The sequence below is a fragment of the Poecile atricapillus genome, chromosome 4, assembly GCF_030490865.1.
Source record: "Poecile atricapillus isolate bPoeAtr1 chromosome 4, bPoeAtr1.hap1, whole genome shotgun sequence".
In the NCBI taxonomy this organism is placed as follows: Eukaryota; Metazoa; Chordata; class Aves; order Passeriformes; family Paridae; genus Poecile; species Poecile atricapillus.
This window is the reverse complement of record NC_081252.1, coordinates 20052429-20080125: the sequence shown is the minus strand read 5'-3', so window position 1 is coordinate 20080125 and position 27697 is coordinate 20052429. Positions and strand designations below refer to the sequence as shown.

The 27697-nt window shown below is 39.6% G+C and overlaps 1 protein-coding gene across 4 annotated transcripts in view; it reads left to right on the top strand.

Moving 5' to 3' along the window:
• Positions 1-835: 835 nt before the first annotated feature.
• PTPN13 (protein tyrosine phosphatase non-receptor type 13) overlaps positions 836-27697 on the top strand; it is a 111210-nt gene continuing 84348 nt past the window's right edge. For 3 of the 4 annotated variants that reach the window (XM_058838413.1, XM_058838412.1, XM_058838410.1), the window contains exons 1-2: positions 836-971; positions 26103-26222. In XM_058838413.1, the coding sequence (XP_058694396.1) occupies positions 26108-26222 (115 nt within the window). In that variant the 5' untranslated portion in view covers positions 836-971; positions 26103-26107. Of the gene's footprint in view, positions 972-1113; positions 1222-26102; positions 26223-27697 lie in introns of those variants that run through there. The other variant, XM_058838411.1, reaches the window with a different exon arrangement.

Below are 27697 nucleotides of genomic sequence, written 5' to 3'. Positions count from 1 at the left end.
AAAGCAACTGTATTCACAATTTTCTAATTTATTTATTTTTCAAACAGAAATTACCCTTCTAGACCATAATTCTGAAATTTCATTTTTGCACAGCATGAATTTGGGACCACACTTCTGGTGGCATTATTCTCTGCCTCTAAAAGTGCTGTTTTGTGACTATATTCTTCCACAGTCTGTCTCCGCAAAGGAGGGATCTACTACCAAAACTCCAGAGGAACCCACCGGGGGAGCTTCAACACCACTGTACAAGTGGGGAGTGGATTCCCACCGTGGATTTCACATTGGAAGTGTAAAAAGAAGTCTTAATTAAAAAAAAAAAAAAAAAAAAAAGGGCAAAAAAGGGCAACTTTTCACCTCATCAACCGGACATTTCCCTCACCGAGTTTGTCTAACAGCTATGAGCAAACAGCTATGAACAATCGGCCGTGTTCGAAAGCTTTGCCATTAAGGCTTTTGTTCAAGTTTTCGGACCAAGACTTCCAGCTGAAGAGCCAAGGTCTGTGAGCAGCCAGATCATCCCGAGAAAAAGAAAATGGGAAAAAAAAAAAAAAGAAACTAAAACCAAACAAAACCGAAGAAACGCCTTTGGGGCCAAGAACAAGGCTGAAGTTCGCCCCCAGGAGAGCCAATTCCCGAGCCAATCCCCAAGCTGTGGCGCTCCGGCCGGACCCTGAGGGCGGGAAGGGGCCGGGGCCGGGCGGGCGCGGAGGGAGCGGGCGGGGCCGGGCGTGTGTCAGCATCTTCCCCGCCGCCCCGGGGCCGGGAGGGAGAGACAGCGAGAGAGAGAGAGAAGGGAGAGGAGAGAGAGCGGGTGGGAGGGTAGGAAGGCGCGGCGGTCGGGGGCGGTGGGCGGTGCGCGGCCGCCTCCCCGCGCTGCTGGCGGCCCTGAGGGGCAGCGACCGGAGCGGAGCGGAGCGGGCAGCGGGAGCGCCGGGCCGGCGGGGCCGGGCGGCCGCGGTGCGTACCCGCAGGTATGGGGGAACAGTGGCGGCTGCGGGCGGCCGTGCACGGCGGGAGGGAGGGAATGCGGAGGGAGGGAGGGAGCTGCGGGGCGGGGAGCACCACCGCTCCCGCCCTCTCCGTGCCGGGTCTGGCGGCTGGCGAGGAGGCGATGCTGCTCCGCGCTCCCAGCGCAGCCCTGCGCGGCCGCTCCGGGCGGAGCTCGGCGCTGCTCAGCTCCATCGCCGCCCTGCCAGCGCGGACAGCGGCTCCAGAGCGGCGGTAGGTGCGCGGCTCCCGCTCCGAGCGGGGCAGCGATCCCGGCGGCGGCCTCCGCCGAGCGGGGCTTTCCGGGGGGATGGGGCTGTCCCGGAGGGATGGCCGCCGGTGGGCGTGTGAGCGCCTGGCTTCGCTTCTCGGATCGCGGCGGGGCCGGCGGCGGGCTGGGGGAGAGATGAGGAAAGGCCGCCCGCAGCGGCGGGGGATTTTGGTTCTCCCACCGGGACTTGCAGCCCGCTCCCGTGGGGTCGGGCCGGGCGCTCGGCAGCAGCGGGACACGCTCTGCCGGCCGAGAAGGGCTTGGGTTTGCCTGCGCCAGCCAAACAAAGCAGCCCCCGCAGCCCTCGGACTTGTTAACAGAGAGGAAACTTTTTCCTCATTAACGTTTTTGGAGGAGCAGAAATGAAGGATAAATCTGTTGGCCGGTGATGAGAAATAGCGTAGGTTTCATTGGCTTTTTATCTCCTAGCAATCGACACCTCCGCAGACCGCAGGATAATCTCTCTCATATTCTAGATTGTGTCATTCTCTTTAAATTGCATGTTTAAAACAACAAAGGCAGTGACTTCATAGGGAACCGCCAGGAGCTGTTCTGTACCCCTCCTGTTTACTGGGGAAACATTTGGGAACCGGTTTGGTTTTGTAGGTAGGATCAGAAGTAAATGTAGGACATGGAAACTGTAAGGTTGGTTGCAGGTAATCTGTGTCTAGCCATCTTATTAAGGTGTGAGTTTTGGAGAAGGGAATATGAAAGTCTTTGCATGTGGAACTAGCTGGGGCAGTAACCGTGATCAGTTCCTGAAACCTTTTCAGGGAAGAGGACGTGTTTTGTGAAACTGTGCAGCGAAACTGGGTCAGAATACACAGACATTTTCCTGAGGGTTGAACCTCATGTGAGAAAGCTGTCATTGAATATATATATTCCGAGGTGTCATGACTCCCAGGTCATTCGTTGGGGCTCAGGTTGGTGAAATGATGACATTCAGCACCCATTCCAGAGCGGCACTGCTGTCGACGTTCACATTAAGCATCAGACATCTGTCTGGACGTTGCCCATTCAAGTCTGTCTTTGGATGGCCAGAAATAGGTTCTAAAGACATTTCTGCAAGAGTTAGCATCAGCCACGGTAGAGGTACAAATGAGAAAACAAACAATTTTTGTCTTGTGCAAGAAATACTGATGAGGAAAGATCTAGTCAAAGGATCTTCTGGTAGTGCAGTTACAACAGAAATTGCTACCACTCCTAGTGCTATCCATCGAACATATCTGTTCAGTTTTCACATGCAGCAGATGTGTTTCACTTGGAGAGTCTTTTTTTTTTTTTATGCCAACAAGTATGTCTTTCCATGAACAGTTCTAGAATTTAAGCAGTAATTTAAGGAAAGAAGGGAATGACAGGGAGAGAAAAATACACAGTTTAACTTTTAAAGATACTTTATTACTCATTTTTAAGCTAACAACCTTGTTCGGTGAATGGAAAGGCACATAATGTATTGTATTGTATTGATTTTTTTTCCTAATCAGAGTATGGGCTTGTTTGTTTTTTTTAAGTTTGGGTGCAGTAAAATGAAACACTTTTGAATATATTGGATATGAAATGAGACAGGCTGTATCACAGGATGTTGTTCTAACAGTTCAACTAAAAAAAAAAAAACAACAAAACAACTCTTGATTCCAAGACTGTTGTTGAGTGGAATTGAAGGCTGTGAGAACCACAGGCTCCAGGACATTTGAGTGGATGGAAGAGCAAGGAGGTATCTATGTGAAAATGTTGGACAGAATGTTAAAGCATAAGTGAGTACACTGAGTGTATTTTCACCAGGTTAACAGAGCCTGGTGAAAGGATGTGACCCAATACTCTATTTACAGCTTCACAGGCATTTGAAAGTAAAAATGGACAGTGTGGATGAGTGGTAAATAACCACTGTGACTGGTCATCCTGAGCCTGTGATAACTTGTGCATAGCAATGTAAATTGTGCGTACCATTGTCATTTTCAATGCCTTGAAGGGAAGTAGTGAAGAAGCCTAGGAAAGGGAGGAGATTGCATTCCTGGGAAGCTACCAGGGCACAAATGTTACCTGTTCTGGTGGCAGGAAATTGTAGTGTCTTTTTTTTTTTTTTTTCCCCTTTATGGTGGGATTTTTTCAGCCACATGACTCATACAGACTATCACAGAGAGGGTCTGAAAGTAAAAATGCAATCTTTTTGCTGTTCACTTTCTAAAGAGCACAGCAGGGCAAATATCTTTATTTTTATGTGTGGAACAGAAATTATTTGGCACCTAGCTATTTTTCTCCCAACCAAATGCAGGTATGAACAATAATAATTAGTGGTTGTATGGTACAATAAATCTTCAAAGTACCTTCAAATCTTAATCAGCAAACCTTAATAGCATGCTATTCCTGTAAGGGAGGTAAGTAATTAGATAAAATGAGACTGGGCAGACTCTTAAATGGAGTTTATTGTTGAAGTGCCTGTCAGTTTCACAGAGTTCTTTATCACTGAGGTCTCTGAATGCTGCTGTTCTTAAATAGCTTCAAATATTTGTATGTTGAAATACACGACATTATGGCCCAGAGGGCCTTGTTAATATTGACATTCTCTTGTTCAAAGTTCTTCACAGTGAAGGAGACCTTGCACTCAAAAGCCTCTGTAGTGGTTGCTCCAGAGCACCTGTGAAGACTTATTAACCTGAACAAGAGTAAGGTCAGCTTTTTAAGGGGAACGATTTTCTTCAGAAGAGCTTTTTACTTGCGTCACAAACCTAGAACCTTTAGTCCACTGATGATAAAACTCAAAGTGATTTTGCCAGATCAGTAGATTGTTAAGCTTAAGAACATTAAGTATTGCTGCATTTTTGGAAGAAGTGTTGGTTATCAGCTCAACAGTCTGTCACTTTTTTTCCTCTGCTTACAGAAAAAATTGGCTGGAATTTTACTGTTTCAAAGTGAGCTAGTCAGTGAGATGAAAAGATTGAAAAGCAAGTCTTGATGTAGGGTGTCATGGTGCAAAAAATATTTGTAAGCAGTTGCCCCAAGCTGTCGCTTACCATGGGACACGCGTGGATGGAAAGCTGTGAATACCAGGGTAAGTTAATGTTGTGTGTCGCCAGTTAACTATTAATGAAATCTGTGCATCTGTAAAGAAGGGTGGAACTTCTGAAAGAAATGTTTCCCAGCCCCACCTCCTCCTGAAGTACAGAGAAGGAAGCTGGCATTTACAGATGGGAAGGGCACAAGACGACTCTTTGGTGCCGTTTTTATTTCATCTGGGCTTCTCTTTCTCCTCTGCCACTTAAATACCTGGTGAGGAACCAGGCATATTCTTTGTGCATCATTATCTGTTAAAATGCTTTCATAAAAGGCAATTTGTGGAGTAGGTTTTCTTGGGACAATGATATGCCCTGTGAATTTGAAATCCAATTGGTTGGGATAGAGATCTGCTCCAGTTGTGACACTCTGTAGAAAGAATAACAGACGTGGGAAGGCTTTGTTCTCAGGGTTTCATCTGTCCTTTATCTTTAATGTGTAAATTCAATATGCCACAGAAATGTCTGCAAGTAATATGTCAAAAATTAAAGGAGGCCTTTATTTTTGATTGCTGGTATTTATAGGGAATACTGTAGTTTTGCAGGATGTTGAGTATTATTAAGGTCTTACAGGTGGTAGGGTAATTAATGTCAGGTTTAGGACTAGGTGCTGTGTTAGCTCCTGGTTCCTGCTTCAAACAATTGGTCATTAAATTAGGTGAAATGAGGCACTTGGTAAAGAGAGGAAAGCTTCATCTCCTGTTTTGAAATTGAAGCTCAGGGAGAGGAACTGACTGACCTAAAAATGATGAAAATTTAAGTGCTCAAGTTGGGAACTGAACACAAACCTCTTCATGAACTAATCTGAGGCTGTCAAAAACATCATATTTTTTTAGTAGACTTTGAGACTGTTAATTTCTGTATGCTTCTGCCTTGTCAGAGGAAGGACATGGTTTTCTGGGGTTTCATGGTTTCTTTGTTCAGCTCTGGCTAAATTTTTTTGTGTGTGTGTTTCTTGGAGGTTGTCTTCCTAAAGAGCATTCATCTGCATCTGTGGGAGGAAATACGGGCGGGAACATTCTATAGAGCTGGCTGAAATTTTTGAAAGTGAATCTGAAAATGGCTTTCATGTGGTGTTGACATCTTCTCTGAGTATTTGTATGATGTGTAAGTACTTGGCTTTAGGCATGTGCATAGAGTTACATTGGAAATGGTGGATCTGAAGTCTGGCTTATTTATAAAAGTAGAAAAGAGCTGGAAGTTTTTATGGGGGACTTTTCTTGAGCAGCCCTGTTGCAGGTGACATATATTTGTGCTGTAAGCTTGAAACTGATGCTGAGCTTCTTAGGAAACACTCTTTTCTCAAGCAAAAGAACTTAAAAGAGGCCTTTTCCTTGAAAGCCAGTTTAGTTTGTTGAGGGGAGAAGGCAGTTAGAGCGTACAAATTTGTAATTTTTTGGTGTGCTTTTCATCATAATGAAAGCTGGATAAATCAGTGGAAATACACAGGTTCTTGTGTGTTTCATATCCAGTTTCACAACCGCTGTTAAAGCTTTTTTTGGCTACATCTGTATGTGTATATAGATGCAACTGATGTTCTCTAGCAGGCAGATGACATCTTAATGTAATCTTACAGGCACACTCCAGGATATCATCGTGTGTTGGAATCTTAGCACCATACTGTGTGCTGTATGAAACTGACAATAAATACTAGCTCATTGCAGTAGCGCAGTTTTGCCAATGTTGTTGAAATTGTTACAAATTTTGTTCACTTAAGTGCTGTTTCAGAATTGGCATTGAAAAGCATAAATATTTGCTAAAGTAAATAATTTTTTTGTGGTAGAATTGCATGCTTGGAGATGGAAGCTTCTTGGAGTCTCGTGTCCATTCTATAGTCTGTCTTTATTTTAATTCACATAACAGCCAGTGTTCTGCTTATGTAGTGGGTAGGCCCTCAAAACCTGTTAGAGAAAAAACCCAAGGAACTGAGTGCAAAGGTTTTCTAAGTTATTGCTGAGTACAGACAGAACACGGTTTGTGTCATAATCTCTAGGGCTGTAGACACTCTCATTAGCAGCTCCTTGTTTGCACAGGGGAATTGGTTCCCAGAGATTAATTCTATGTTTCAGATGAGGATTTTTCCCTTTTTTAATATTAATTTCTTCAGCATCTCAATAGCATGTGCATATTGCATTGTGGTTTTTTCCAGTTTTCAGGTAACCATGAATGGCTACATGGAGAGCATAAAAACCCACCCTAATAAACCTGTGATGCACATGGTTCCAGGGCTTTCTTAGGGTCACCAGGGAAAGGTAATGGGACTCATAAAACCATGTCTGTTTTACCCTGTAGAACATTGCTGTTGAAATATTAACTACAAAATTTGAAACTTGTAAGCAACCTTATTTGGTTTTGAATGTGTTCCATCTTTCTTGGTGGGACTGTTGACTTTTTTCTGCTAACCACTTCTATATATTGTTATTTTAAAAGATGAAATGGACTGAAGAGAAAGCTAAATTAAAGTCTGAGACTTCAGCTGTTAGAAATAGTTGTGCTTCCTGGCAAAGTCATGGCCAGTTTAAATGATGATAGATTTGGACTTAGATATTGCCTTAAGCAATAGAGGGGTGAAAAAATGAAGCATATGGATGTTTAACCATGTCATACATAAATAGCCTAACTTTTCTACCTAGTTTCCTCATCAGGGTATCAGTGCTCTAAAATATCTTGCTGATTTTCCTTCTCTTACCACAAGTCATCAAGGGGCCAGCATTATGTTATTACTGATTTTACCCATTTCTCTTGTCACAGAATTTAGTGTTTCAACAGAAAAGTTAGAGAAGGGAAGTGGAGCAGAAGTTTTGCCTTTTAGTACATTTACTGTAAAATCAGTAGGTGGAAAATCCCCTCCTAGTGCTTAGGATTATGACCAGTGGAATAATAGTTCTCTTTTCACAAGTCAGTGCAAAAGCTGTATTTGCCTTCAATGAATTAACTTGAGAGTTTAAATCCCATGCAAGCAAATGGCTGGTAGGATGGTCCAAGTGCTGCTTTTATGCTTTGATTTTTAATGTCAGTGAGGAACAACACACGTATTGCTTCGAGAGACAGCTCCTGTAGTATGTGTCACTGACTGGACAATTGTGTGGTTAGGTTTATGTGGAGCTATCCTTCCAGCAGCCTAATTAAAGACTGTGTGTAACTTCCTTAAATGGGATGCTTCAACAGGTGATAAGTATTGGTTTCTCCTTCAGAAGATTTGTTAGGTATTTCTTTCAAGTGCCTTAGTAAGTTTCAACTATTTTTCAGTGATTGAGGAGGTGCATTTTCTGTTTGTTCTTCTGCAGCCAGTTTGCTTTCAACTTCTGTAAGTCTCGAACATTTAGGAAATGAGTACTGCCTGTATGCATGTATTATGCAGAGATTTATTTGTTAATAAGCTCCCTGTGCACTTTTGGGTAAAGGATTTATCTTGGGTAGGTTTCTTGGAGGAAGAAGGAGATTCTGTCCAGCCTTCACAGACTCTGTTTTAGAGTTTTCATGTATCTTCAATCATCTTTTCTGTTCTTAGACCAGTGCCTTGCACCTAAAGGGCTTTCCCCTTAACTATTAGAGACAGAGCTTCAGAAACACTTGCACAAACCTTCAGCTTATTAATTAGTGTTAGAAAACTCTACTGAATGTGGCAGCAAACAATAATTGCACATCTAATAAATACGCTGAAATATTAAAAAAAAATAAATGCTCTGGTCCAGGGAAAACTTAAATTTTGATTATATTTTTCCATAAAATTAACTTTGACATTTATGGTTGGCATCTGAATTGATACACCCTGAAGAATGATGAGGCTTTCCCTACTAACTTCACTGGAAATTTGAGTGGGATGAAAGTGGAATGCAAATGCTATTGACATCCTTATTGATACATAACATTGCAGTAGACAATGCAGTATATGTCTGTATGTCCATAAATTAACAGTGCTCTGTACAAGAATAGCATTTGTGGCCTGTCAAATGGCTTGTATCTGAAAAAGGAAGATATTATTTTAGAAGATAGCAAGAATACCTGTACAGCACCTGGAAAATTTTGACCTGGAAGGTCTAGCTTGTGAAAACTCTTAGAAAACAATTATTGTTTTGAGGAGCACACAGTCAAAAGGAACAAAAGGAAGGTGGGGTAAAGAAGGGGGGGGAGAAAGAAAGGGTTGGGCTTATTCAAGATGTGCTGGGACACCTTCAGATCCCTCTAGTTCAGGTTTATGGGCTTTGCAAGACTGTCCTTATCTCATGTGCTGGTGGTGGAGACTTCTGTGAGCTGAGGTTTCTTCCTCGTAAAGATTGGGATGAGTTTTCAGACTTTCATAGCTGCAAGTCCTTTTAGGTTCCCAGCTTAGTGGTTATGTTTAAGGTCTTCAAGGGTTAATAATTATCTGATTTCTATCTTGTGGGTTTTTATTTGTTTGTTTTCTTGGTTTTTTGTAGGTTTTTTAGAGCTTTTTATCCTCTTACCCCTTCTTATTTGTAAGGTTGTTCAGAATCTGAAAACCAGAAGTTTGTCTAGGAAGTCTTATTATAGTGATCTATCTAATAATATTTGCAAGAAATACATACTCTAGGTTTTTAAGGAACCCCAAAACTTTAGACTTAGATTTCCTGAAAGGGGTTTCTTCTGATGCTATAATCTGACAATGCTTAGCAAAACAAGCTAATAGTAAAGAACCTTAAATTTTGAACAGCTCCTTTTTCCAGTGCGTCCTGTCATTGAATCCCTTGAATGACCTTAATAAAGAATTTAAAGATTATCTGATTATAAAAGATTTGCTAGCTGGCAGTGCTGAAAGTTTGTTTCATCAGAAACATTTATCGAGTGGCTTTGCAGTTTGGATATCACATGTGTGGAACAGCCGAAGGAACAGCCAAATCAGCCTGGAGCTTTAAGCACATGGGCTAAAATGTAGAACTGAATTACTGAAATAGCTGTGTAAAGCTCCTTTATGTTAATTTAAAGTGTGGGTGCTCACCATGATTGGCACAAGACTTGGTTGTTTCAGAAGTGTGATGCATTATAAAAATTGTCTTTTTTTAATTACTCTTGTTTTTAGAGGTTTTCTGATACCATCGTATCATGTTAGTTTGTTTCAATCTATTGGAAAACAGTTTTGGTAAGAATAATTCTTCTGTTTTTCCTTGATCTCTGATCCAGTTCTATCTTCTGTGTATTTGAGGAATATGGTGTGTAAAGGAAGAAAACTTAAGGCCTGTTTTTTGTTGTTTTGTCACAATAATACACAAAATACTACACAATAATACACAAAATAATACACAAAAAAATGATACACAAAAAATACTAAGGAAAATCCTAAAAGTGGTTTTATAATAATTTTGAAATTTTATATCCATGCAGTTCCTTAGGGAGAGAAAATATTTAGTATGCTGGAAAATTGATTGCTTTTGTTGGAAGAAACCATATTCTGTTATTTTTGGTAGCTGCAAACATTTACTGGTATTTAGTAAAAGTCAGGCAACTTTGAGGCATAGCTGGGTCCTTCAAGACCTTTAGCATGTTCTTTTCTAGTGAAATTTGAGAAGTTGCTGTCTTACAGCAAACAACAGAAAATACTCTTTGTGAACTGCTTAATTGCAGCTGTGTTACTGGAACAAAATGTCATGTGGAGTGAAAGTGTAAATGTGCTCAGAAGGGGATTAGAGAAGTTAGCAGAACAGAGACCATCAGTGACTATTAGATTTGACTGTGCAGCTTGAGCTCAGGAACTCAGTAAACTGGTGATTGCCAGGAAAGGGGGTTGGAGAGCTGGCCTGATCCAGTTAGTACTTCTTGTATTAAACATTGCTTAAGTTTCTGAACCCACAGAAATGGGAAGCTCTTCCAAATTGAGAACTTCTTTAAACCCTTTAAAAAAAAAAAAAAAAAAAAAAAAAAAAAAAAAAAAAGAAAAATGCCCAAAAGCTTAATAAGCTTAATAAGAAATCTTTTGTGATCTGCCTCTGAAGCTCATGTGTGTCCACACTGGCTTGCCTTGATGTTCAGAGAAGAACAGCTGTCTGGTTCCAGCTGCAATTCCTTCCTGGCTTTTTCATCCTTTGTGTCATGGAATCTGTATTGCCTTTGTTCAGATTGTTAAGGAGGGATTAAATGGCGGATGGTCAAGTTATCAGGGGAATTAATTTTCATGCATATCTCTAGAGTAAAAAGGAAGAGAGGAGAAAAAGACAGGAACACTTTGGTGATATCACAGTTAAGGTTGTAGTTTTAGTTGTTAAATAGGAAAGTGAAAATATACTACTAGGTAAAATGGTAAAACACATATGTAAACTGTCATTTTAAATGGCATCACATGAAAAGTACAACAAAAAACAATTTGTGTAGATATAAATAATTGGATTCCTTTTACAGATAAGAAACATATTATTTAAGAAGGGAAGGACATTCTGTATAATAAGAGCCGTTCTTTTTGTTCTTGCTTCCCTCAGCATGAGATTCTTGTGCTCTGTTGATCCTAATACGTGTGCTGTGTGTGCTCTTTGGCCTTGCACAGAATAGTTGAAAAGAACATTTTTAAATACAAAGGCCTTATTTTTGTGATATTGTCAGACACTGAAGGAATTTCTGTCTTCAACTACTCAGTATTAGTGAGCAGAATTTAAGTTGAATTTAACGTGGTATGTGGAAAATTCCCTGGTGCTTGCCTAGTGCAGAATACAGTTTGCAATGTTATAGAAAATATTTTTGTGCTTCACATTAACTGAACCCTTTGATATACACATTAATTATTGCTAATTCTGTCCCACCCATTGATTTTGCTTTGAGAATACTAAAGAGCTGAAGATCACAGAATTTAACTTTTCACCGTAACATGAACTGCTGGTTGGGAAGTCTGCTGCTGATGCAAAGTCTGTTTGTTCTGCTTCCCTCTTCAGTGGTTTTGGAGAAATGGAAGAGAAACTATTACCTGTCTAGACTTTAATAAGTTTTTTATATATATATATATATATATATTTACTTTTTGTGTAGTGAACATTAATTTCAAGGCTTATGATGTATTTTCAGTGATAGGCTATAATAGTTAGTTAAAAAGAACCTAGCAACAAACAACACAATGTTTGTGCCAAAAAGTAATATGCATCTAAAGAGAGCAACTTTTTACAATAGCTTTTTACAATAGTTTTGGAAGAACCTTGAGGTATGAAGTCTTCCAGCTCCTTTCAAAGATTTCAGATTTTGCTGTGTGAAAAAAGCTCTACTGACACCAGCAGGTGCCTGGCTATATAGAGCAACTGTAAATTGTGTGTGATTTCTGAGTCCAGAAACTTTGGGTTTCCTTCACCTTCCTTTTTTCCCCATTCCCATCTGCCAATAGGAGAAACTGGGGTTTTTTATTACCTGTTTGTAGACTGATGGTGTAAAATCAAGGATGAAGTTTTACAACAGCTTCTATACAAGTAATTACTGTAAAAGATCCCTAGAAAATAGGAGAAGTCACTCATCAGTATGGTAGAGAGCAAAAGCTAGGTTAATACCAGCTGTCTTCAGTTAAATTTTTTGCCAAAGCTCAAAATTTTAATCTGTACCTTTTAAAATGCAGGCTATGAATGGTTCTATAGATTTATTTTCCCCTGAATAACTGTGTTAATATTCAGTGTCTAGGTACATGGATGAAAAAGGGTCAGTAGTGTAAAACCAAGCAATAAAGCAATTTTTTGGTGAAAAAGTACTTTTCTTCTGGAGTTGATCAATGATGATCCACTGAATCCCTTAATTTTGCCAGCAAGGCTTGGTATCTATAATGATTTTTTAATTTATTTTTCCTTGTGTGAAAGTTTCTAATGTTCCTCACTGCTTCTTTGCAAGCTGGGTATTTCTTCCTCGGCTAAAACAGCCCATGTGTGCTTTAGTGCAGGCACACACTGTTCCTCTCTCTCAGCTCTCTGAAGTCTTGGTTCCAGCTTTTGTGCACAGTGAGGAATCTATGGATAACTTCCCACTGTGGACAAAGACAATACATTTTCCTGTCTCTAAGGTTTCTATCCGTAAAATTTTGTTCCTCCCCTTATTTTTTTTTTCCTCCTTGCCTCTTTACATTAATACGAAATTGGGTATTTCTGTAAGTGGTGAACACTTGGTGCTTCTCACTGATTGCTGCTACTACTTTTTCTCAGGTTAAGAGCGTATGCAACTTGAGGTAAACCAGTACAACTGGTCCAGTTTGATAAACTCATTCAAATTCAGTATTTTGCAAGCAAAGTTTATGGGAGGATGTTTTGAAACTATTGGTAAAACATTTGAAAGTTTTGAAATCTGTTTCAGACTACTCTCCAAGTGGTGTTTTTTAAGTGCTACATTTATGAATTTTCTATTATCAATGAATAACCTCCAAAGTCTTTAGTTAGCAATGAAAGATAGAAATGGGACTTGAAGAGGTTCAGCCCATGTTTTCATTCACACATTTGTGAATTTTTTTTCCTGAAGGCTGAATTATTGAATTAACGTTAATGCTGTTTGTATACTGAAAATGTAAATAATACTTTTCAAATTACATACCCATTTTCTTAAGTTTGCAAGAAAAAAATTGAAATACTAAATTCAGGACTGGAAGAAAATTTGGATTGTTGTCAAAGTTCTAGACGTACATGGAAAGGATGAAAGTTATGTTGTATGCAGCCTAGATTATATAAGACTTGAGCTCTAATGTTTTGAAGGGAAGTTTGTTTTTGTTTGTTTTTGTTTAGTATCAGGTGTTTCTGTTTATTTTAGGTGATGGTAGTTAGTGTTTTCTTGGGTCTTCATGCAGTAACAGTTACAGAGTTAAGCTGTCATACACAGTATCATCAAATTGATTGTGAAGGCAGCAAAATTTGGTGCATTCTGTAACTGGCCTAGCTCCCTTTGGTCCAGTTGTGTGAATAAAAGATTCAAGTGCTGTTATATTATGCTTCTATTTTCCTTTCACATAATCCCTCACTGGTCAGTGGCTTCAGAGATTAATGTGACCTTCTGCTTGGTTCTGTTCCAATACAGCAAATATAATTTGTACATGGGCAGTACCTGTGTATGTCCTCAGACTGACAAGATTTCCATTACTGTTGGTAGGAATGTTCTTCAAATAAAAGGAAAGAAGGATGATGCTGTAAATCACTTCCCTCTCAGTTTCTAGTCTTCTAGAGAAAAAGTTTCTGCTAGTTTGTCTTTGTTATGCAGCCCAAGGGTGTAATATGGCTTTTTGTCCATCTAATATGAATGCTTATCATCCAGACAAAGCAAAACTTCCCAGAACTCTGGAGTTTCTTTGGTGATAGCAGGCTTGGTATTATGTCATGGGAGGAGGTGCTGCTGTCTTGTTTTTCCTGATTTTTTTTGGCAATGCCATCTTCTGTAGCTTGTTCTGTCCTGTAATCTCTCCAAGTACCAAAACCTTGCGGGGTGCAGATAGTGATCAGATGGAGTTCTTTGTCCATTCCAGTGTGTGAAGATAAATCAAATCTGTTACATCACTGACTATCTATTTCTCTTTGCTGTAGATCAGGCAGTCTGTTTTGTGTGGAAGGTCTGCTGAGGAGTTGTAGAAATCACTCAGGTTTTTCATGCTGCTGTCAAATGATACTGAAGCTAATGTTCTTTCTGGTGAGGGTCTTTCTTTACACTCCAAATCACATTCACTTTCTTGGCTCAGAAACCATAAGCTTGGTAAGCATTTGGAGCTGGCAGAGATAACAAGTAGACGAATCTCTTGTGAAAGAGAAATGCCAAGTTTTCCCACCTAACAGGAAAAGGACTAATAATCACGCCACCTTTGAGGGCAGTTAAGCCATGGAGAATATCGTGGCTGTAGGACTGAATAAATCATGCGTAACCGCTGAATTTAAGATGAATCATAAATTGGGTGTGTGTTAGAAATTTGTTCAAGGGGCAGTATAGTCAATTTAACAATTGTTCAGTTGTAAACACATACTGAATCATGCAGTATATAATTATATATTTTTCAGAAGCAGAGTGGCAGGCCGAGGGACTCAAGTTAACTGGTCAGGTTCTGATTAATTCGTATGATTTTGGCACAAAGCCATATGTGCTGTGTCAACTCATGTTTTGAAGGAAGATCATGATTTCCTAACCATAGGCATTCCAAGTCTTCAAGTGGCTTTGTCTACTAATTAATCTGGAGCTAAAACCTCCTAATTGCAGGATTTAAACTAGACGGTATAAGCTGCTCGGAAAGGTTTTGGCCTCCATAAAGAGCTCATTTTAAAAGCAAGCTTCCATGACCAAAAATCTTCATGTTTTACATGGAATCTTTGAACTGATGGCTGTCTCCAGACATGCTGCTAAATAGCTGTCATACAGACCATACTGTTCTCAATACTTGGTGTATACCACATATATAGAGTTGAATGGGTGAAAAATAGGTAAATTTTGATGTACACTATCAGTTGCAGGAAATGGATCAGCTATGGATAGTTGGATAAAGAAAATCTGCCTTTAAAATCCAATTTTTCTTCAGTATTTGGCAGATGGTGGTGGGCAATATTTAAAGACCCTTCTAATAATAGATTTAACAGAGAAGTCCAGGGAAAAGTCTTGGAAAATACTGAAATATGAAAGCACCTGCAGCAGATAATTCAGAATTTAGGGAAATCCTATAATGAACCCATAGGGAAGAATATCTTTCATGTAAAGCTTGTCTTCCATTTTCTGGGTGGTGGGTCTGTTTCCCAGCATGGTAGAATGCACAGCGTATTTTCTGCTTGTTCTCAGATTTCTAAGTGTTCTGCAAATTGGTTACTGGTTGGGAGTTTATATACAGAGAGTAAGCACAGATTTAGTCTTAAATTCACTTCTGCATGCCTGAGTATGGAAGGAAGTGGAGGGAGAAGGGATCTGCAATCTGAGAGGACAAATGATCAGAAACAGTTTCTGTGGGACGAGCAGGTGTTAGGGAGAAGAGATCTCCATATTTGCACTGTGTGCATTTAACTCAGAGCTCTGGTATCTTCTATGTTGTGGTTTAGCCGAATACTGTATCATATAGGGCATGTTGGACCCTATTGGTAGATCACCTAAATGATGTTACATAGACAGATTCTCAGTTACTAGGGGAAAAATGGAGATGTAGTCTGTTCAAGGACAATATCCTGCTCAGCATCACTTCATGAAAGGGAAATATCTTTCCTATCACTTGAAGAGAAATTAAGTCCTTTCAAGAAATAGCAGTTGAATAGGTTATTTTTTTCTCTGGAAAATTAGTTGCTTATGGAAGAAAGGAAGTGCTGTGAAGTCTCTTATGAGGACAGGGGATTTTAAAGATGATGACTGCTTTTGAAGTTTTTTGCAGGAATTGGTTCTACCCTGTAAGACTTGCTGGTGCTACACTTACACCCTCTGTGTGTAGAGTGAAGAGCTGGTTTCTGGACAGATGGAGGTCTCTTATTAGAGTTGCAGCCCATCTGCCAGTATCAAATCTGTTTTTCCAAATGCTTACAGAATCTTATTTAAATCTGTCTTGGCCAAAACCTTTAATAGGCTTTAGGGACCCTCTAACAAGGCTTTCAGGTAGTTCATATTGACTTCTCAAAATAGATCAGTGCTCCTGCCCATTTGTAACTCTCTTTGTCCTTCAGGGCTTTTCTTTTGTCCTTCAAGAGAAACTTAAAAGTGAAATTTTTGGTCTGTATGGAGTATATGCATACACCCATGCATTTTATAAAGGCAGTGGGTAACACATGCATATGTGGGGACATGCATGCTCTTCCTCAGCATGAGTGGGCACTGTAAGAAGCACAGCATTCCTGAAGGCTGACAGGCATAAAGTGCAGAGAGCCAGGTATGTAATGGCACCCACCAGTGCTTCTCATTTCCTTAGGATCAGCTTGCCTTCATTTGAGGCAGTGTGGACAAGTCAAATCCAGCCATGTTCCCACCCCTGCCATTCCCCCAGAGTGTTCATGTTTCCTGATGAGGCATCAGGGTATTGTCAGTTGTGCTTCTCAATTGCAAGTGTATGAAGTTGCTTTATAAGATTAGTCACTGATTCCCCCTGCTTAAATCTTTGTAAAGGTTTTCACACCAATAGGAGGATAATATATCACAGACATTTTAAATTGTATTTTCATGCATGTAAAAAGTATAAATCTTGCACATTTACCATGTCTGAGTAGAGAGGCTATCTACCTGAGAGCAAAATTACCTTTTTCTTCTGTCACAGAAGAGTGAAGAAAATTCATTATTCATTGAATAAGACTTGATATTTGCTGTTGTGCTTGAATTAGCATTAATTTCAATTTACAGGAAAGTAGAGCAAGAATCTCTCAGCTTATGCTGTGGTCCTAGAGACATAGATTTTTTTGTGTGTTCTTGACAGCTGAAATGTAGACCTCTGTTCCGTCTTGTCTGTTTTTCAGACTAGAAATTCAGACTTTCACAATAATAATTAGTCATCACTTGTGTGAATAATAGCTTTACTCCCAGACAGGTGAGTTCACAGATAAGAGATCCATGGTGTCATCTATCTACAGACCTTGTAATGTTCTGTTTTTTATGCTATATCTCCTTCTTTTTTCTTCTCAGAAATGAACATAAGAAATCATAACTGTCTGAGAAGACAACACACTCTGCTGCAACTCCTGGGTGTCTGTGGTGTTGCCTGTGTTGTAGAGCATATGTAATTGCTTAAGGAAATCTAAATTTTCCAGGAGTTGGGGATACTACTTTTTTGAACATCAAAGACTGAAGACTTGGTGCATAATAGACCCTCCAGATGATCTTTCTCTATCAGTAATTATTTGGACTCATCAACTATTTTCACTCAAGTCACAGAAAAAAACATGTGTGAGGATGTACTTCAGCTTAGGGCATTGGGTAAGAAAGCCATTGGAGTATTTGTAAGAACCAGGTAGCTTCAGAGGATGGTGGCTGGGTAGTAATTTTTAAATTGGTTGGATTTATTTTTTTATTTTTTTATTTTGTTATTTAATTTTCATAGCAAAACCCACACAAACATGCAAGTGCAGTTTAGTAGAAATATGGTAAGTGGGGTGATCCATGTGGGAATTTGTTAGCTCTCAAATTAAATGTGTGCTTAAACAAAAGAATCCTGGTGTTGTAGCAGTGCAGCTTCTTTACCTGTACACATACATATATGTATGTATGTACTTGAGGTAAAGCACTGCTGGAGGAATCAGATGCAGGTAGACGTCATTCACGCTTGATTCTGTTATTCAGCCAGTTTTATCTCCATTATCAAATATTATTTCCTTTCCAGGCAGGACATGAGGTAGTGTGAGCTGTACTCTGAATACCAAGAATTTTTCTGGTTGAGTACACAAGTCAGCAGCTATCTTTCCTCTCATGAGTGTGTAAGGATGCTGCTTTCAAATGAAGAACTCAAACCTTATTTCTGAATCCAGTGCATTTTTCACAAGTACCATACGTGAAGTTATTTTTAACTGTGGAAAAACTGCTTTATAGTTTAGTTTATAGTTTAGTATAGTAGTATATATAGTATATAGTATAGTATATAGTATAGTATATAGTATAGTATATTATATAGTATATTAATATAGTATAGATACACCATAGTGGTATATCATTTATGCTAATTTCTTTTTCCAAAATGTCTGATAGTCAAATATATTTAGGCTGATGAAGATTGTTTTGCTCAGAGCCACCTTTCTCCCATGATAGGAAGGAATCTCAAAACCCAAGTGAACCGTGCAGTTTACTCACCTTAACAGCCTAAAAAGCCATTTGTGGAAGGACTGGACGTGAATATATAGGATTAAAGTCAGGCTTTGAAATAACATATGGTAAGGTCAGTCTTTCTACTTTTTAAGAGTGTGTTGACTTCTATGTAATTTACAAATATATTGTAAACCTAGCACTTTTCTTTATGACTAAGGTTGGTGGGTACTAATGATTCCCTTCTACCCCCCAGTATCGTAGCACATTAACTTACTGTTTTTGTACCTATCTGAAGGACTTTCAAGTGCCACGTGTAAGAAAATAGAGAACTCTTAGACACTTGGCTTAGTTTTTTGATGATCCTGTTGTGCTGCCTTCGTGACACTGATTATTACATTACTGCAAGGGGAATGCCTTACCATTCTCTGTTACTGAGACTGAAAGGATTCTGACAGAATCAGAGCCCTTTGGTAATAGAGAATTTGTCTGATGTAGTAAAAGTTATCAGTTCATTACCATGGGGAGGCCTTAAGCTAAGCTTTTAAAAATCTACTCTTAAGTAAGTTGATCCATTAGTGAAACCTATTGGTAGATTCGCCGAATTTCTAGTCTGTGGCAATTTATATCTTGGTGTTAAATATTTGAGCATTACTCTTCTCAAACATTGGGAACTGATTATGAATAATATTATAAAATAATTATAATGTACTGAATGAAAAAGCAGTTACTGTACTAAGTACTTATCACTGCTTCCTTTACTTGCTCACCAGAGCCCCAGTGTTTTATTTGTAGATAGCTTTAGAATGTCACAGATGGTGAGAAGCAGTACTTACTGACTTAGAATAATGCTTTCTAGTGGCTCCATGACATTTAAATCAGGTGCCTGCTACTATTTCTGCTCCCCTGACAAAAGCTTTCATTCCCTCTTCAGCTGTGCTGAGAGCTGTGAGTGAGTAAGGACAGACTTCAGTCATGACCTTTTCACAGTATGTGAGGAATGCTTGGCTCTCGAATGCAACAATGGAATAACTGCTGGACTAAAGCTGAAGGTGCCATTCTTAGTGCCTTTTGTCTGATAGACAGCACTGCATCCTGCAGTAAGATGCATTTTTGCTTCTGGTTATTTCAGGTCATTAGAAGGATTTAATTTGTTATGTGTGTATGAGGGTGTTACTGTTTAAAAAGTGTCACTATTGCCAAGCTGCTTTGTAGTCCTGAAATTTCTTTTTCTTTTTCTTTTTTTTTCTTTTTTTTTTAAAGCTTGCCTTAGTCACAGGTCTTCTGCTCCTACTTAGCAATTAAAATGAAAGTTGCAAGTATGAGAAATGCATCAGGAGACGTGCCCTCTCCGAGGTGGAGCAGATCAACAGCAAAATAAGGGAGTTGCCCAAGAATCTTACACTGACAATTAAACAAAGAGAGGGATACAAGAGTCATGCTACGATTTATGTGGATTAAGCTTACTTTGTAGTGATAATTATATACTCTTCTGAATAAAATTTTAATATCAAATGTGAAACCCTCATGTATAAAAAAGCATTCTGCAGTTGCCTAGAAAACATGACTTTCATGATCATTATATACAATTTGGACTGGCTTTACTAGTTTGCCTAACACAAAGCTTCAGATAAACAAGTTTATCTGGTTCTGGTGATGGAGACAGAACAGCAAAGGAGGGAGTCAACACTAACCCTTGCTTGTCTTCCATTGTGTGTTCAGGCCAATACCAGAAGCTGATTTCTTTCCACCTTCCAGGAAAGCAAGCAAGCACTTTTTGAACAAAATAAACATTGCTTGTCCTGGAGGTGCGAGCCAAGATTCTCAGTGTGTCACATTCTTCTGTCTTCCAGATATGGGAATATAATACTGATCTAAGGCTTTGGGAGGAGAAATGCTAACATCTCATCTGTTCATCTGTGTATGCTCAAATAAAAGGCCAAGATTTATACTTCTGGGAGTGTTTTCATATTGTGTTTTCTTACAAATTTGAGCTAGTTTCTGTTCCTTACTTAGGAGGTCTGAGCTCAAGCAGCAAGCTATCAGTTTGAAGAAGAAATGCAGTTTCAAAGAAATTTTCTTGGTATAGGATTTGCCCAGGAGCATGAAATTTTTGTTTTGCTGACATTTCATCTTGTGTGCCTATGGGGGAGAAAGAGGAGAACATGGAAGGAAAACATGTGAGTGGAAGAAGCTAATCCATTCCATAACAGGAGGAGGGGAGAAACACTTGGATGGTAACACTAATCTCTGCTGACCTCTCTAAAATGAAAGAGAAAGAATAGTGCTAAGGTTATATTGGGTAATAAGGTTGAATGAAAAACATCGTGAAATTGTGGGGTTTTTTTCCCAAATATTTTGGTTCACCTGATTTCTGGCAGCTTTTTAAATATTTTTAAAAAGGGGGGGAAAGTGGTGGTTGTATCCTGTGGGGCTGTGTTCCCCCCTCTTTGTATCTATAGGAGACATGAAAAAAGTGGATGTGACACAAGGGTTTGTTTCCTTATCCTTCAAGACAATAATTGAGAATAATGTGCAGTAATTAACTCGAGAGCAGGGACTCTAAAAGAAAAAAAAATTCTTTAAGCACAGTGACTTGATTAGCTTGTGTATTTGACTTGATTGCATGCTTGACTATTTGCAAATAATGCCTTATTTTCTGGATAGTCTATGCAAATTGGACCTGCGGCTATAGGAAAACCACATTTTATGTGTGGATTTTGAAAATAAGGTTTCAAAGACTACTGAAGTGCCAAGCTTTCTAAATTGGCTCCAGGGTTCTGCACTTCAACCCAGTTTCAGCAACAGTATTTATTATTGGGGATAAACTAATTGGTATACACAGTCAGATCTTGTTTGGGGGTGTAAGATGTGGGCCAATGTAAATAAATAGGATGGATGCCAGGATTCTGAAATTACAGGGCCTGGTAATGGCTTATGGTGCTCAAGTTCTGAAATGGGAGAGAGCAGACTTTCCAAACTGTCCAGGTCTAGCCCCAGTTCAGTGTCACTGAGACTTGTGCTTGTCGAGTGCTTTTAGAAAGCACTTCATGCTCAGTGAGTGCTGAATGAAAGTGTCAGTGTTTTATTTTCAGGCAGCCAGTCATGGCATAAGAAAGGTGAATTTTAAGAGGTTCTCTTGCATAGAATTGCCTTGTTAAATGTACTTCTGATTCCAGGCATTTATATCTCCAGAGGAGGGGCCAAGAAGGGGCTATTGGCTCATCTGCTAAGAGAAAAGTCTCCTCAGAGACTCTCCTCCTGCCACCTTTTGCTTAAGTGTCCTTGTGGAGCAAGGGGGAAATATTGCTCATATTCAGGACAGTTAAGGTCAGCTAACTGTTTTACATGGGACAAATAAGTTGGGTTCTTTCTCCACAGAAAGTATTTTGTACTTATATACAGCCTTCTAGTTCTCTCTTCGTTTTAAATTTTGTCAAAGCATAAAAATTAATATCAGAGTATTTTATGTGATATCGAGAAATTCTAACAGTGTATTCTAGATGTTTTTCACTGTTTCTCACACATCTAAAAACACCTGCAGAGTTTATGCCTAGTGCAGCTGCCTTTCATGTTTCTTGGCACCATATTCCTGTGAAATATCAAGTGTGAGGTAGTGCAGGCATTTCAGTTAGCTGATGTTAAAGCACAGTTTTTGACTAAAAGTTTTTGTTCTGAAGTTACAGCATCGGGGAAAAAATGTTGGTGCACAAGGTAAGGAAAAAAGCAAGGGATGTGTTACTAAAACCAAAACACCAAGTTGTCAGGCATTAGTTAAGTTGAAGCAATTTAGCCTTTTGACTTTTAGTCTGTTTTTAGGAACTTTTTGACAAAAATTACTGTATTACAGTCTTTAATAATCACAGTTACAGCAATAGCATCTTAATATTTTGGCTGGTGACAGTTCAATAAAATTTGGAAAGAATAGGCCTTTAAAATTTTCTGAATTCTTCGTTGCTGTTGTAGACCTTCAATTTAAAATTTAAAATGTGTGAGGAAAAATGGTGGTGGTTGGGGGAAATGAGAATTCTGAGCATTTAACTTCTGCTTACATAAGCAATTAAAAAGTGGGGTGGTGTGAAGACTTTGTAAGTGGTAGGGAGAAAAGTATATACTTACAAACAGCCATTTTGACAGAATTACTCAGTGTGAAGGGCTGCTCCTGTTGTGCTTTCTGTCTTTCTTGGGACAGCAAGTGGAAGGCTGCCTTGTGGCATTGGCAATGTCTGGATCTTCCATAGATGGTATGCTTTTAACGTGGGCTGCTGGGACTTTAAAATGAGGCTTTTTAAAGCCAGGAGGTCACTGAGCTTGTTTTCGGGCAAGAGACAGAGCCCCATCCCACTCACGGGGGAGTGTATGAGCTGTCTGTCTAGAGGGAGGAGCTGGCAGCTGGTCCTCATGAGGTAGACAGGCTCTTTTCAAAACCTGTCTGAGATATGGGAGAGGCCTCTGGCTTAGGCAATATTTTTCCCTGTGATTGTGCTGCCTGCATGGCTTAGGGCTGAATGGTGCCGAGAAATTGCACTCAGAGCTTGTTAATACAAATGATTTACACCTGAATTTACTCTTTTGTCCTGGAGCATAAAAGCTGCCTCCATACAATGCAACTCCCTTCCTGTGGAAATAGTATTCCTGTGTGGTCTGAGAGTAAATTCTGCCTCAGAACAAGAAATCTGTCAGGTTCATGTCTGTGCACCTCCAGTGCTAACTATTTTAATTTGTCCTGCCTTCCTACTCTGTGTTGTGCTCTCTGCTGTGCAAATCTCCCTGTTTGGATGTGCTGTGGCTGTGATCTCGTGTGAGTTTTGGGTGTGTGGGCAGTCCATGCCCTAGGAGTTCGTGTGGAGTATGTACCACCTAACCGTGAGACTTGCCTACCCCTCATACTAAGATGCCATCATACCTCTGTCCCGAGAAAAGGGGAGTGAACTTGTCCTTGGAAGGTCCACCTTTCAATGTTCTTTACTCTGTCCATCCTTATTAGAAAGAGTGAAAGGAACAGGGCACAGGATTCCAGATCTTGCTTTCCTTACATAAAGAGGAGACGGGGAGAAGGTTTGTTGCAGAGAAATGGCTTGACATGAGCTGACTGAGAGTCCATGGAGGACTTTACCAGTGCATCTAGATTTCTTTGTTGGTCAGCCTGGGACACTGAAAAACACAGGTAATCATGCCAGGAGCATGATTTTGATATGATATTCTCCAAAAACTTTAAATATTTTTCTCTTATAAAAATTCCTCAATATAGTCCTTATGTTGCAATTTATCATGATGTTTGGGTATTGCATAGAACCAAAAGCGCTTGTATGTATCGAGCATTTAGGTTTCTGTATTCACAAAGGACTACACACTATTTAGGGTTCCCAGAATCTAAGGAGACAGTGAATTTGGATGAACTGTGTACTACAAATATCTTCTTGTGAAAAAACATCTGAGACAAACAAAACTGGTGGGGGAGAAATATGTATTGAGCCAGGCACTTCCACTGTCAGCTCCAAATCGGTGCCTGGCTGATAAGAGGTGGGCTGTACAGGTGGAGAAACCTGGCCTTGCATTTTCCTGCAAAGAGCTTCATCCCAGCTTCCCGCAGTCAGTTCCTTGGTGCCAGAGGACCATTTTGTGGGAGGTTCTTTAATCCTCATAACCAGCATGTTGGTCTGCTGAGACAGACAAGCACTGCAGCTTAAAGATAATTTTTAGGAAGAAAAGTTACGGAGAAAGTTACCAGAAAGTTTCTGAAACAGATCTGCTTCAATGAGAATCCCACTCAAATCCCAGCCTGTGGCCTTTTGCATGTGGCTGTGGTTGTAATGACTGGTTTTGTGATGGATTTTGCTTGGGCTTTCAGAATCAGTTTGAAATAGTTTGGTTTTGTTGTGTTGTGTGTTTGATTTTTATTTGTGAAGCTCCTGCTATCGGTAAAATTCAAGCAGATCTTGTTGCTTGCCTTGCTACAGCTGAAGTGGCTGGGTGTGTACATTCATACTGCTTCTTACTGTGATCAAGAAACTGTTTGCTGTAGGATTCTTTTACTGTGGATGTAATGTGTTTGGGAGTTTCAGCAGACACGCTTATGGTCTCTGTTGTGTTGTTAAATAGGGAATTGGCTTATAGCTGCCACAGAGCAGTCCACACTATTCAATCACAGCTGAAAGGATGCAGCATTTTGCAGAATGGGGAAAAGGGGAGTGGAGCAGAGAAGGATTTGGGGTGAGGGAGAGGGGATTGTTGTTCTTATGCTTGGCATTCTCCTTTAGAATATTTATCACAGGAAGTTTTCATTTGCAGTTCATGTATTTTCAGTCCCTAGGAGAAGATGAGATCTTTTAATCTGAATTATCCAGATAACTTGATTCTAGATGTACCTACTGAAATTTGAGACAGTGGCATAAAATCACAGAATTTCCTGGATCAGCGAGACCAGACACTCGCTCTGTGCCTGGTTTATGTGAATCTCACGCTGACTGGAAGCACAATTTTCTCTGGTTTTCCATGCATTTATTGCAAGTCTGCATTGGTCCCTAACTTTCCATTTTTCATGGTTTATTTATTTATCTCTTTGGGAATTCAGATTTCATCTTTCTTTTAAATATTACCTGAGTCTGCTTTCCCTTCCATTCTTTTGATGATGACTTTTGAACACTTATTGTTGAAAATATATCTGGCTTAGTAAATATGCACAGTAATTGAATGCTACAAACTAGCAAGTTGTAAAGTAAGGAAAAAAGCTGTGCTTATTTTTTTGTGAAAAGCAGCTAGCAATATGCAATTTTTCAGTAGTAGTATGGAATTCTAGGTGAAAAGGCTAGTATTTTAGCAAGTATCGTCAAACCCCATATTTTCAGTTAGAAACTGCAGGATATTCAGCCTTTTGCGTTGCCATTATATGTGTATAAGCCTGACTATCTGTAATTAAAAACACATGGAAGGCATAAAGCTGCCTAGACATTTGGGAAACTAAATATAGCCTGTAAGCCTGTCCCTCTTTAAATTTGTTAGGTTAGTGCCTACCTGAGCCAGGATAGTGTGGTATGATGGGGAGGCTCTGGGTGGGTGATTTAAAGGAAGGGGGAGGAGCTTCCAGCAGTACCATTGGGTCATTTAAAACTGTTGTTATCAGTTACTGGTTTCCAGACCATAAGCATTCCTTGTGGAACTGTATTTTCCATTTCCAGCAGCAGCTTTGGAGCCTTTGAGACATAACAAATTTACCAGTGATGACTGACAAGACACCTTAGGCTCTTACTACAGCTCACTGCCTCAAGATCTTCTTCTCTGGGCTTTGGAGAGAAGCACAGAGAGAAGCCACTGCAGCTGCATTCTAATCAGAAATATAAATTGGCATGAGTACTCAATCTGAGAACATTCCATAGAAAGATGGAGTAATTAAGCAGACACATCATTTATTTGCTCCTGAGCTTATTGAACAGATGAAGCTTTGCTTTGCCAGAATATCTAGGGATGCATTCTTCAGTTTTCAAATGGTTTTGGACAGCAGAATATTATATTGCAGTGTGGTGAAAGTGGTTTAGCTCTTTCAAAAAATACTGCAGCAAACCTTGTTTATCTGGGGAAAGAAATCTTTCTTTGTTTCCTGAGGATGTAATAGGTAGAGTGCTGCTGAGAGCTCTATTTTGTTTTTTAACTGTAAGGAGAAGCTGTTCCATAGCTATCAGTTCTATAGCTATTTTGCTTCTGTACATATTTTCTGGTAGTGCTTCTCATAATATGCTCATGAGATGCTATCAATAACCCTGTGAAAGGAGGAAAAGCTTCCTTTCCTAACAGCAGCTTCACTGACTTAAACTTACCAAAATCATGTTAATAGCTGATTTATTTTAATAAACCTATAACTACTGTTCAATCTGTCATCTTTATAAACAGAGCATGCTCTTGCCCATAGCATATGGATTAATGCCACCTTGTTGAATTTATGGATGTAGAGCCTACAATATTAATATGGATCTTTTTTTTTTTTTAACCTGAGCTTTTCTGGAATTCAATTCAAAATTCTTTATCGCCATAGGGAATGTTTTGTATTATTTATATTTGATGGGAGAATTTTTGTGACTGAGGGCTGAACATGGGTTATTACTCCTTGAATATGGCATGCACAGAGAAGAAAAGATGTTATTTAGTCTTACATCAGTCTGTTTATTTCCCAGGTAACATGCATGTGTCACTAGCAGAGGCTCTGGAGGTTCGGGGGGGACCATTGCAAGAAGAGGAAATATGGGCTATTTTGAATCAAAGTGCAGAGAGCCTTCAAGAACTATTCAGAAAAGGTAAGCATTTTTTAAGACTGATAAATACAGGACTGGAAACATTTTGGTTATATTAAGGTGCCATATAAGTAAACTTCCTTGTCCTTCCTAGGCTCTAAACCCAAACAATTACTTGCTCCTAATCTGTCTCTGGGTGAATGCCTCTCTGCATCCTAGCCCAAAGGTTGCTTTCAACCATCACTTCATGTTCTTCCAGAATCTGTGACACATCCCATTTCTTGTGGTGATAACTTCAATTACTTTAGACCCATTGAAGCGAGATGGGAACATAGGAAAAAAGTGATAAATAATGGTCTGAGACCATTGGAACATTTTGGTACTGAAGGAGACACAGAAATGGATACAGTACTGTGCAGTCATGATCAGTGTGCTCTGAAGAGATTTCATCTCAAAGGTGAAAAACAGAAAACTTCACCAGAGGGCTAGATATGATTCCCGAAAATGCGAGTGGCAACACCTACATAGCTACTGAGAGGATTGTGGTGTTGTCTTGTACTTCAAAGGAGTAGAAGTATTTCTTCTCCCTCTTCCCTCCCACCTCAGTAGGCTTCAAGCTCAGCATCTGCAATACTGATAATACACATTTTAGCACTAGGTCTGAATATGGAATTTTCCCCTTCCTTATGTTTTCCTTTCTTTCCTTTAAAATCTGCAAATCCTTAGGGGCCCTTCCCTCCCTTTCTTGCTCTAATAGCAGTAAATGCTTAAGCCACATATTGAACTTCAGCAACATCTTTAGCTTGTTCTCAATAAAGTGTATGTTCCCATGCTGCATCCTATTATTTGAAAACCTTTGTAGGGGGTCATCCCCTTATATCAGCATGCTATGTAAGCTTATTCAGTTTTATTATGAAAAATCAAAGGCTCACACTTTGAAAATAGTCATTGTTTTGCCACATTAGTATGCAAGGGACACATCTTGGTTATTTGGGACAAAATATTTTGCATTTCTTGCAAGTATTTGATTCAGAATTTTATCAAGATTCAACATTTAGGTTATTTTGGGCTGGGTTTTTTTTTAAGATTTGGCTTAGCCAATCCATTGAGTCAGACACTGGCTGTGTCTTACACACTGCCCAGGCTCTGAGAGTGGGCTCTGTTGGACACTTCACAGGCTCCAGAGAAGGTAGATGTAGGCAGAAACTGCTGTGTGGTGCCTGATTTCTGATCACGCTTGACTTAGCTTTAAAAATAGGAATTTTATCAACTATTTTTTGCCAGGTGAATTATAGGTAGTTTTGACATCCCATTCAAATTTACCTTCTTCTCCTTACCAATGTTCTCACAGCCCATGAGTGCATTCCCTTTCAGGAATGCTGAGTTTATTGTTGCAGTTTGACCAACTGACCTGTCCTGCTGCTTCTCATATTGCAAGAAAAGGAAAGCTGGCATCTGCTTTCCTCTCTTTCACTCTTTGTTCTCTCTTGGAAACAGTCAGGAGAATTATTTCTTTTAAAAGGAGAGATTGTTAAGAC